This window comes from Mesoplodon bidens, assembly GCF_964165515.1.
Source record: "Mesoplodon bidens genome assembly, chromosome: 2".
NCBI classification, from domain to species: domain Eukaryota; kingdom Metazoa; phylum Chordata; class Mammalia; order Artiodactyla; family Ziphiidae; genus Mesoplodon; species Mesoplodon bidens.
This window is the reverse complement of record NC_138177.1, coordinates 38,509,937-38,521,407: the sequence shown is the minus strand read 5'-3', so window position 1 is coordinate 38,521,407 and position 11,471 is coordinate 38,509,937. Positions and strand designations below refer to the sequence as shown.

Below are 11,471 nucleotides of genomic sequence, written 5' to 3'. Positions count from 1 at the left end.
TCCACCTGGACAGGAACTGTACTACTTTGTTGATGTCAGGCACCACCTATGAAACAGACCACTCTCCTTACAAGCATCATCCATGGCGTGTGTTCCCTATCTGGTGAAAGGGGTGTTCTAGGTCCTGTGATTGCAAAGTGAGGCCCAACCCATTTCTAAATGGAGCTTAGACTAGCAGATGCAGAAAACAAAACTCAATGGAGCTGTGGAGAGACAGTCTGTCAACTCTTAGGATCCTTCCACAGGCCTCTCACCTCAGGGCTTCCTTTGCCAGGCTACGACACCAACTCCCGACAGGGCAATGGCGAGGACAATGAACCCAACAGCTTTCATCGCCAGAAGCATGGTTTCTGATTCTAAAAGCAAGCAAATGAGGGAAAATCCACAAGTGCTCCTCCTCTTCTATGGGAATGTTTGGGAACTTTTGTACCCGCAATCATCCGGAAGCCCAACACTATTTTTCGTACAGTCACTTCTTACTTCACAGCTCCATGGAGAACAGTCTAAAACAGAGGAATAGCAGCTCCCAAAGTATGGTCCGAATGCCCCAAGGGTCCTCAAGACCCAATCAAGGTGTCCATGAGATCTAATTCATGATCTCCCCCCACCACCTTTTTTTAAATCTCCATCTCTCACATGGGCATGGTGGAGTTTTCTAGAGGCCACATGATATGAAATGACATCATCACTCTGATAGCAAATGGAATATGTGCTTGTGTTTTCTAGTGTTTCATTTTTTTAAATTTTTTAGTTTGTAATACAGTAAATAGAAACAGATATAACCTAAATAAACAAAAGCTCTTTGGGTTACTCAATAATTTTTTTAAGAGTATAAAGGAGGCTTGAGACCGAAAAGTGAGAGAACCTCTGGTTTAACAGACTCATTCTAAAGCACGCAGTGATCCGTGCTTCCTGCTCACCCCCTTTTCTTAGTCTCACTCCCCAGACAGCCACAACCCCATCTCTACCCTGGGAACCCTGAAGAACCACGTGGACACTGCCGTGCTCCACATGACAGGAGTAAAGGTCGCTGCTCTGAGGATCCAGCTCAACTGACACCCATGTCTAATAGGTCCCATCCCCACTGGGAAGAAGGCCTCCATAGTCCATTTCTTGGACAATTTCTTCCCCATTTTTTCATCCAGATCATGGAAATTTCTGGGAGGTAAAAGCCGTGAGCTCTGCAGTAAAGAGTTGCAATCCCTGGAAAATTTCTTTGCGATTTACTCTGACCAGTGGGGCCTCTAGGAAGAAGTTCAAGTTAAACAGAAGTATCTTATGTACTGAGTACACAATATTAGAACTCAGCAACTGCATTTCCCAATTAATTTTCTTCTTTGCAGGAAACATCTAAAACCAAGAATGACCCAGAACCCTGGTTTGCCAACAACAACAAATTCTTTGTGCTAAAGCCAGTTTGAGTAGTTTTCTGTTACCTGCAACCATTAAAATTAAGATGGTTGGGGCTTATCTGGTGGTGCAGTGGTTAAGAATCCTCCTGCCAATGCAGGGGACACAGGTTCGAGCCCTGATCCAGGAAGATCCCACATGCCATAGAGCAACTAAGCCCATGAGCCATCACTACTGAGCCTGTGGTCTAGAGCCCACGAGCCACAACTACTGAGCCCACGTGCCACAACTACTGAAGCCCGTGTGCCTAGAGCCTGTGCTCCACAACGAAGAGTAGTCCCTGCTCGCCACAACTGGAGAAAGCCCATGCTCAGCAACGAAGAGCCAATGCAGCCAAAATTAAACAAACAAATTAATTAATTAATTTTAAAAAATTAAGATGGTTATTCAGCTAGTGAGTGAGACAACTGAAACAAACTCGTCACCTGCCTCCAAAACCAATGCACTTGGACAGAGAGTCCATATTCGTACCTGTGGCCCAGATGCCTCCCTGAGGGGCCGCCATAGCTCTGGAAAGCTCCGCCATTAAAAATCACTCCTGTGGGAAAAGGCACATTTTGTCTGGGAGTTTCCCACAGCATGATGCAGGCGTAATTCATTTTGAATAATGAAATCGTACATGAAAAGTCCTGTGTTAACTAAAAGTTGACCAACTGAATCATATCTTCTTCTTTTTTTTTTTTTTTTTTTGTGGTATGTGGGCCTCTCACTGTTGTGGTCTCTCCCGTTGTGGAGCACAGGCTCTGGACGCGCAGGCCCAGCAGCCAGGGCTCACGGTCCCAGCCGCTCTGCGGCATGTGGGATCTTCCCGGACTGGGGCACGAACCCGTGTCCCCTGCATCAGCAGGCAGACTCTCAACCACTGCGCCACCAGGGAAGCCCATTACCTGGATCATATCTTTGATGTATAAGAGGAGCTTTACTGAAAGGAATATTATCCTAACTCCTTTAGTAAAGCAAAGACCCTGTTTGTCTTCTTGGTAATTTCAGACTTTCACTCATCTTGGTGTTGTGTGAGCCCTTGGTTACTACACAACTTGAAGAATTGCATCCCCTCCCAAAGTATTTCCCAACTTATCATTGACAGGAGGTGGAAGGATTTGTCTCACTGGATCCCCCCCACAAAAGGAAGTGTCCCTGGAGGTACTCCACTCTGTCAAGACAAGAACTGCTGCATGTTGTCAAAATGCTGATAAAAAGTAATTAGGGAAAGTTTTCATGGAGAGTTACAGAACATGATAGTAACAAAATGGATTTCAGAATAGGGACGCTATAACTTAGATGAGAGGAAGTTACGTATAAAACCATGGGTTCTGAGGATATGAGGACAAGGTGTTCTCCCTCCTCTTTACCTGTCCTTTGTCGGGTACCTTTCCCATACTCCAGAAATCTCTTTAACCAGGCAATACATTCTTCTTCCAGCCAATTCTTTTGATATCGTAGCTCGTGCTGACTGGCCTCCCATGCCCGCTTGGTGATGTGAGCCACATTATTCAGAGCCATCCAGGAGAGGGTATCTTTACTGAAGATACTGAAATCCTGTCCCTCATATGCATGTTGGAGAAACCCCGTGGTGTTTCCATCCTACAGTAACTCACAGCCAATCATTCTCTGGTAAGTGTGGAAACCCTGGAATAGACATGCAGGCAGGAAGGGAGGGGTTGACATGGGGATGCGGAGGTGGGTTCCCAGGTGACGTGACAGGGGGCATGACTGGAAACATCTTCTACCACAGAATACATCACTGCACAGGCCTGCCATGGCATCACTGAGTCGCCAGGAGGTTCCTGTGATGTAAGCCCATTTATCTACAGATATCTGCGGAGTACCTACTGCATACAAAATGAGTATGATAATTCCCTCCTTGGGAGTTATCCTATATGGGGAACAACTAACTGATAAAGTTTTTAGTGCAGTGGAGAAGGGAGAGATATGCAGGAGCCAGATATATCCCTGGGAAAGTTAATATATTTAGTAAGTTACTGCGCATAAACAAGCACCTCACTAAGCCTGGCCACCAGGAGATGAGACGTGTGCTGGCCAAATTTAGGAGGAGAAAGGAGAAGATACAGGTCAGCAGCCTAAATGCGAATGGGATAGGGATATGGGGGTCAAGGGCTCCTGGGGGAGAAACAGACAATTTGAAAGATGCACAGGACAGAGGGCAGGCACTGAACCCCATCAACCAGATTGTCCAAGTTTTGCCAAAAGAATGCAACTCAGCAACTGCTCACATTCACTGTCAGCCCAGGGACCTCTACCGGGTTGGGGGTTAGAGATGGACAGCATTCGTCTCTGCTGCCTTCACCACCTGAGTGATTGCAGTGATGCTGCTGCTGTTTCAGTTCCACCTTGAACGTCTGCTGCCGTCCCGCAGCAGCTGCGTGGACCTCTCCCGGTGATCAGGCGCCAGGTTCTCCGCCATCCACAGGGCCTGTGGCTCCTGCCAAGAGACACTGTCATACATGGTGATGGGATGAGAATCCACATACCCAACGGAAATAAATTCAGGCATCCCATAGCCAGGATCTGAGATGCCCAGGTGAAAATATCTCAGAGAGTGAGTCCCTGGGAGAGAGGCAAAGAAGGCAGATATTTAGAGTCACGGCTGATCTAGATCCATAAACTGCTGGATTCCATTTAATCCCCATGTTCATCCTCCGTGTTCAGTTACACCCATTCTTCCTGGGACCCAGCTGATACTTCCTCTTATGGAATCACAGAACCCCAGGAACTGGGATCTGGAAAGGACTTTAGAGCTTTAACCAAGACTTGGAGCCTGGTTTTTCAGGTTTGGAAACCTTAGAATGAACTTTTACAGGTAACTCAACTTGTAAGTGAAGTAGAGTGTTCTGGTCTGTGGGAGAAGGGCCCAGGACCACTCACTGGGCCCCTGGGGGAGAGCTGTCCGAGGGACACTGAGGGTTTGAAAACCCTGATAACCCAACCCCCATGTTTCACCAACAGAGGCTCCAGGTGGATAAGTGCGGGCCCCCATCTCACTGCTGTGCTTGCACATGTGTGTACACACACACACACACACACACACACCAGTTTAGTCTGCTTGACTGACCCACAGTGAGAACCCACATAAGGACTCAGGCCTCCTGAGGAAAATTTTTTAAAAGCATAATGCTTTTCCTATTATACCAACCCAACTCTATCAACAATTTTCCTATGCCTTCTTTACTTTTTCTTCTGGCCAAACATCACTATAAGAACTGTAATAATCACTAAGCGTCAAAAGTAGGCTAAAATGAAATGTTTGACGTTGCCGCTTCTGCACTGAACGTCTCTCAGCTCAGCAAAGAAGCTCCTAGGCTGATAGAGACAGGGCAGTTTTGAGGTAGTGGTATGCGTGTTGTGATGGGGTCAGTGCGGGGCATGGGGCCTCAGGGAAGACTTTCCAGAGAAAGTATGTCTTAGGGGAGATCCTGGGACAGGTAGGAGGTGAGCAGGCAACGAGGCTGGGAAGGGACATAGGAGAGAGGACAGTGGCAGTAGAGTAGAAGCCATGTGTGCAGACAGGGGATAGGAGAGCGTGGCCTGCTGTGGGAACCAATGGCCTAGGACGCTGGAGGACAGTGTGCGTCACAGAGGAGAGGAGAGATGACGCCCAAGAGGTAAGCAGAGCCAAGGCTGAGAAGGCCAAGGGCCCCCATGCCCTGCCAAAGAGCTGGAGGGGCGAAGGCATGCAGCATGGTGGCTTTCTTCCCCGGCTCTGCTCGCTGTTGTCTGGAAATGCCCACTTCTGAGCCTTTTATCTTGTTACTTCCTGCCATCCTGACCCATCTACATCCTCCCCAGTCATCAAAACCCATCTCCAAAGACACTCCCAGGACCAGCACTGACATTTGCATGGCTGAGTCAAGAGGACAAAGGAGGCCCACGTTCCAGAGACCCAATATTTTAAAGGAATAAATCAAGCTAACAAACTGTTAAATACGTTCTATCCTACCTTGACAAATATCCCTTCATATGACCTCAAAGTGCCACAGAAGAGGTACCAATGGGGTGTTCCAGCAGCTAGGAGAGAGATCCTGCTCTCACACAAAGGGATCCACAAGGAGGAGGTAGAAAACCTGCTCTGAAGTTAGGCCTTCCGCGAGCCATGGAGGGCAGCAAAATCTGAATCATAACCCTCAGAACCGCACTTACTTCTTGAGCACATGCCGCCATGTGTTAGTTACCATGCTAAGCCTCTGATAAGCATGAGTTACATTTATTCCTCACTGCAACCTTTTGAGTCTTAAAGGTCTTAAAATTCCCATTTCACAGGTAGACAATGGGTGCAGAGAGTTGAAGAAAATTGCCCAAGATCATCCTTAGAATCCATAAGTGGAGGACCCAGGAATTACACTGTGACCTCTCAGGCTAGAAGCCCCTTTGCCTTAGACTGCCCAGCTGATCCAAAGCAGAGGCACTTCCCCATCCCAGGCTCTGTTTCAGGCTCCTCGCCCAGATCACCATTGCTCTCTCCCGCCCTCTTGTGCCCAGGATGACTCACTGTCCTGGATTTCCCAGTCCCTGGGGACCCCGGCTCCAGATCTTCCTACAATTGGCTGTGGGTCCCAATTGGATATCCAGTTCAACAAAGTCCCAATTATCTGTTGGCCCTCCCAAGTAGCCCGATGCCTTAATACAGTCAAAATGATTATGATTCCTGGGAACTACTCTCTGGAATTTCAGGCATCGTGGGAATGAGGGGGAGAAGTAGAGGGTGATATTTTTAGTTAAGAGGGCCTTTGGACACTTCTCAAACTATGCAGTGATATAGGTAGTTCTATACGCATCAAGAACTGCCAGTCCCTCTCCTAACAACTCCTCTCACTACAGGAAGTCATCGGGGGCCCGGAAGTGCTGAATGTGACAGTTTGACTCTTTAGCTACTCTTCTGAGGCTACCCTTTGGAGGTTACCAATGTCTCTTTTAAGTTTTACCCTTTTCTGAACTTCCAGTAGGCACAGTCCTAGCTGCTAGGGATATGGCAATGAACACATCAAATCCCAGCCCTCTGAGCTCCTTTCTAGAAGGAAGACCTGCAGTAGGTGAAGATATAATACAGGATCAGCTGCTGATAAGAGTTGTGAAGAGAAATAAAGCAGGGAACGGACATAAACACACACACACAAATAATAATAAAGAAAAAGGGAAAAAAAGAAAATGAAAAGAAAAAATGTTTAAAAAGAGAAAAACAAATTTAAAAAAGAAAAAGGAAAAAAAGCAAGGAAAGGAGGTAGAGTGTGAAGAGGGCTGACCTTTTAGGTAGAGGGGCCAGGAAAGGCCTTCTGAGCAGGTGGCATCTGAGCAGAGATGTGAATGAAGTGAGGAAGTGAGTCATAGGAGAAGAACCTTTCAGATGAAACAACAAGCCGGAGTCCTCAAGGAAGTTGCCTGTTCCATGTATTTGAGAAATAGCAAGGAGATCACTGTGGGCCGTGTAGAGCTTTGGAGAATGAATGAATGTGCCCTGGTGGGGTTTTTTCCCCCAGTACTCTCTGTATACAATGACGACCATATGTTCTCCTATTTCCCAGAAGAATTACATTTTTATGAATTTTATTCTTTTTAAATGATTCATTGAAGTTGTAACAAAATGTGATTTGGTACTTACAGTCTTGAAGGGTTTTCCATAATAAATATAAATTTGGCTGTCAGAAAGAATGTCCTCTGTCATCTGTCTCAATTTGGGTTTCATAAAGCAAGTGTTTAAAGAGCCACTTGCTTGATCTTTAACCTAGGCCCCTTCCTTCGAGTCCTTGGCAATCCTTCTGGGGTAACAGGATGACTGAGGTCAATGCGTTTTAGTGAGAACAGACAAATATTGCAACTAGTCAGAAGAAAATCTACAAATTAGTTGAATTTCTCAGATTTAGATAGATTCAATGTCAACTAAGAAGGCCTTAAGGGAGTAAGACAGTATCTTGGAGAAATTTCTACTGCATGTGCCTTGGCAACAGCTCCAAGGAAACAGATTGAAGTCTAATAATGTCTATAGCAAATGCCCATATTTTCTCATGTTAACTCTTGGAACTCAAGGTCATTTCTAAGCAGATAATTTGCAAATCTGTCTTTTAACACTAGCCCAGTTGACAGTTCAGGGGACTTATCCATCATTACTCCTTGTCTGTGAAGGACTTCATCATTCATGAAGCAGATTGATATAGCAGATTGAAATATCCATAGAGTTATGAGTAGTATCAAGAGACTGACCTTGGCTTTTTCAGGATGAAACACACAAACCACATATGCCTCTGCAAGAGAGATCCCATGCATGCCCCCGTCCTGATGACACCCACCCATGTCACCAGCTCACAGTCTCCCACAGGCTGAAATGAAGAACAAGAGGAGCTGTAAAGCATGAAACATCTTTCTTTTTCATACAAATTCTGCAACTAGAATAAACCACAGTTGTGAATTTAGTCATTATTGCTGACCAAGTTTTCTATGGCACACGGTCAGATCACTTCAATTTCTTAGGGACATCACCTTGGAACATAAATTCCAGGAGGCATTTATTAAGTGCCTATTCGTCACTAGGAAGTACGAGGAAAATAAAGAAGAGAAAAATGAGAAGATCTCTCTCCCTGCCTTTAAGGAGAGCCTTGAAGGAAAGATTTTGGTAAATAGAAAGTTATAAAGCTGTGAGCAGGAGCTATGGAAGTACAAAGGAAAGCACAGTGTACTGCAGGCCATGGAGTCAATGAAATCAACACACTGGAAGTGATGTTGGAGTGATCTTGTCATTGAGCTGTGACCCCCATACACTCTGGTATCTCCTCCCTGCGTTTCCATGTCTAGAAGCTCCTATCAGGGCTAGCATTAGGCCCAAATATCAAGTAGACCAAGACCTTTTTCATAACCCCATTTCCCTTCCCTGTCATCATCCCTCAATGCTCAGGACACTCAGTCAGGATCCTGGCAGGTAACAACCTTCATCCCAGATGAGTCACATGAAGAAACTTTAATGAAGGGACTTCACGCAGGGGTATGAGCAAAGTTACAGGAACAGATGAGGGATGATAGGGCACCCATAAGCTAACAACTATAGGAAGCCATTACCACCCTTAGGGCTGTAGAGATTGGAGGAGCAAATAGTGCTCCTGAGGCCTAATGGGAGCTAGAACCATGAAGAAAGGGCTGTTCAGAGAAAACTATATTGCAGAGGGACACAGCTACCACCAGAAACATTAAACAAAGTGGGGAAAGAGGAAGAAGGAAATATCCCAACCTCTCTCTCCTCTGTGACTGCTCTCCTTTCAGCATCTCCCATTGGGTGAACCCAAACAGAAATCAGCCTGCAAGAGAGACTGGGTGATGCCGTCTGTAGCAGTCAGCCTCCCAGGGCACAAGACAGGCCAGAGAAGGATGGAGTGGAAGGAGTCAAAAGGAGAATAGCCAGCACAAAGCAACCTTCCCTACCCTTTATATATGACTGGTTCTATTTCTCATTCCACCTATTATCGAAGTGCCAAGCGTCCACATCCAGAGGTGCTGTGATATTGTGGGAAAGCCCTGGACTGTAGACTAAAAGACCTGCATGTACTTCAGACTCTGCTCGTTATGTGAGCTGAGCCCACCTCTCTAGGCCTGGGTCTCCTCATCTGGAAATGGGGATATTTTCTTAGCCTGCCACAAGGGTCAGTTAGACCATCCCATGAAAGATTATGTTTAGGGGATATTGTGGTCATCTTATTGGAGAGTTCTTTGAGGATTAAATACAGGTAATATATAGGCTTTTTACATTCTAGAAATATCACTCCTTTCCTCTTTTTATCCTCTGTCTCTTACCCTCACCCTCAATCTTTCCCATTTCTGACTTGAATGGTAGGACTTTTTCTGGATTAAGTTTCTATAGAAACAGGACCTTTGTCTGTCTTGTTCGTGGTCATGTCCCCAAAAGTGCTGTCACACAGTAGGTCATCAACCAACATTTGTATAATGAACACACAGATGATTTGAAAGAGCTCCTTCCTGTCATGCTCATGAATCCCTGCCTATGGTGGTGGCCCAGACTGAGATGGAGACATTGCCCGCCAGCCACCTGGGAGTGCTGGCCCCTAGCTGGGAAAGCAGTTGCTTAGGGCAGAGAAGCCTGGTGCTTCCAGCCCACAGGTCTTTTGGTGTATTGCGGGCAACAGAAAGCAACTGCTTCCCTAGTAACATAGGCTCCCTAAACAATGAAAAACTCCTTCTACTCAGTTGATATCTCTTACACCTAGTAAACAAGTCCAGAACCATGGTTCTATCTTTCTGGGATCTTGTGTTTCAGGTTGGGCTTGTGGTGAAGAGACAAAACAAGTAAACCTGAACGATGGATCTGCTCTACTGTTCAATGGCCCTGAAACTCTGACCACATCCTCATGAGACTTACCAAGCTAGTAGAGAGGAAAAACAAAAGTAAAAGAAAAGACATGAGCAGAAAAGAAAGGGAGCAATGCTCAGAAGGGAAGTAGGAAGTGAGGAAGTTACCCAGAGGGTCTTTCCAGAATGGCTTCCAACCCCTCAGAAGGCAGGTGACATCAAAATCCTACACACATGAACTGGAAAACTGTACAGCTAGTCCAACCCTCTGACAAGTCCTGGGTTTAATAAACACAATTTTCTGCCCCTGGCTTCTTAATCATTTCACCAGAAGTTTTAGGAAGACAAGCTCTTTCCCTGAGGCTGCCTCAGCTGAGGAGTTCAGGGCAAAGAGAACTTGGGGTACTCATGAGCATCACTGTGCATCACTGCTAATACAATGATGAGAGGTAACAGGAGCACCATCAGCCCCTCTGAAATCCTTCTCTTTCCGATTCTTTTAACCAAAACACTGACATGTCCCTGCTGATCTTTCAAGAACCTATACTCTACTGGCTCTTGAGTGATTCAGCAACTGAGTGACACCTAGGATCCTCTCCCAGTAAAAACAGGGGAAATAGTTAGTGTCATCAGTTGCTGGGTAGAATAGAGAGAGAGAAAACAAAAGTACTGCCTGCCTTCCGCAGTGGCCTTTAACCTGTTGGTCTCAGACACTGCTTGCTTTTTGCTGTTCCTGTCTTGACCCTGTTCCCAACTTTCGAATATTTATGGAACACAGTTATGGGAAAGACACAAGGAACACAAAGATTAATCATATCTGGTCCCCCAGGAGGCTCAAAAGAAAAAGAAGTCTTTGCTTATTCCCTGGAGCTTAGATTTCTCCCAAAGTCCATGACAAAGATTCACACAAAGTTCCCAGGACTTGCTCTGGCTTCCTATAATGCTTCAGTCCTTATGTCTGATATAATATGTATCATGTAGACTGTCCTGACATTTTTAGCTTAGGCCTATCTTCCCTGCTGCTCTAGCACCCAGCCCAATAGCTCAAAAAATGCTCGTTGAATAAAGGAGAATAGAGAGGTAGAAAAAAGCCTAAAAGAAGATTCTGAGGGGCAGCTGGCTTGGCTTGCTTGATTAGCAAACCTCAGCACCAAGCCACGGCTGCACTGTCATCACGAGAGCACGGACGAGTTGGGAAACAGAAGTTTAAGCTTGTTCAGGGAGTTGGAGGACAGGCCCAGACAAAAAAGAAGAAACAGAGGTGAGTGGGAGAGATGAGTGGAGGCAAGGCCACCAGGCAGGCTGGCTTGAGCTCCAGCTCAGGGACCGGGGCTCGCATCCCGGCTACTGGACCTTGCGCAGAATCCCAAATTGTGCTGAGGCTCAGTTTCCTCAACTTTAAAAACAAATCCTGGCATATATTTCACAAGGCTTGTTGAAGAATTAGATGAGGCTCTGTTTACAATGTACCAGATAGGTAGGAGAACATACTGGTTTCCTTCTGCAGCAGGCTGAATAATGCCCCCATCCTCACCCCAAAGATATCCACATCCTAATCTCCAGAACGTGTGAATATCTTACCTTACATGGCAAAAGGGACTTAGCAGATAAGATTAAATTAAAAATCGTGAGATGGGGAGATTATCCAGGCTTACCTGGTGGGTCCAATCACAAGGATCTTATAAGAGGGAGGCAAACAGTCTCTAGAACTGGAAACAGAAGGAACAGATTCTCCCCTAGAGCCTCCAGAAGGAATG

General features: G+C 46.0%; 1 protein-coding gene across 1 annotated transcript; it reads right to left on the bottom strand.

The window, feature by feature from the left end:
- Positions 1–255: 255 nt before the first annotated feature.
- On the bottom strand, positions 256–10,179 carry LOC308629516 (major histocompatibility complex class I-related gene protein; the record flags this gene model as incomplete). Its single annotated transcript, XM_081257462.1, is given in 9 exon segments — positions 256–356; positions 969–1,065; positions 1,069–1,137; positions 1,139–1,158; positions 2,763–2,994; positions 2,998–3,039; positions 3,723–3,778; positions 3,781–3,978; positions 10,125–10,179. Coding segments are annotated over 9 exon segments (870 nt in total).
- Between the last annotated feature and the right edge of the window lie 1,292 nt (positions 10,180–11,471).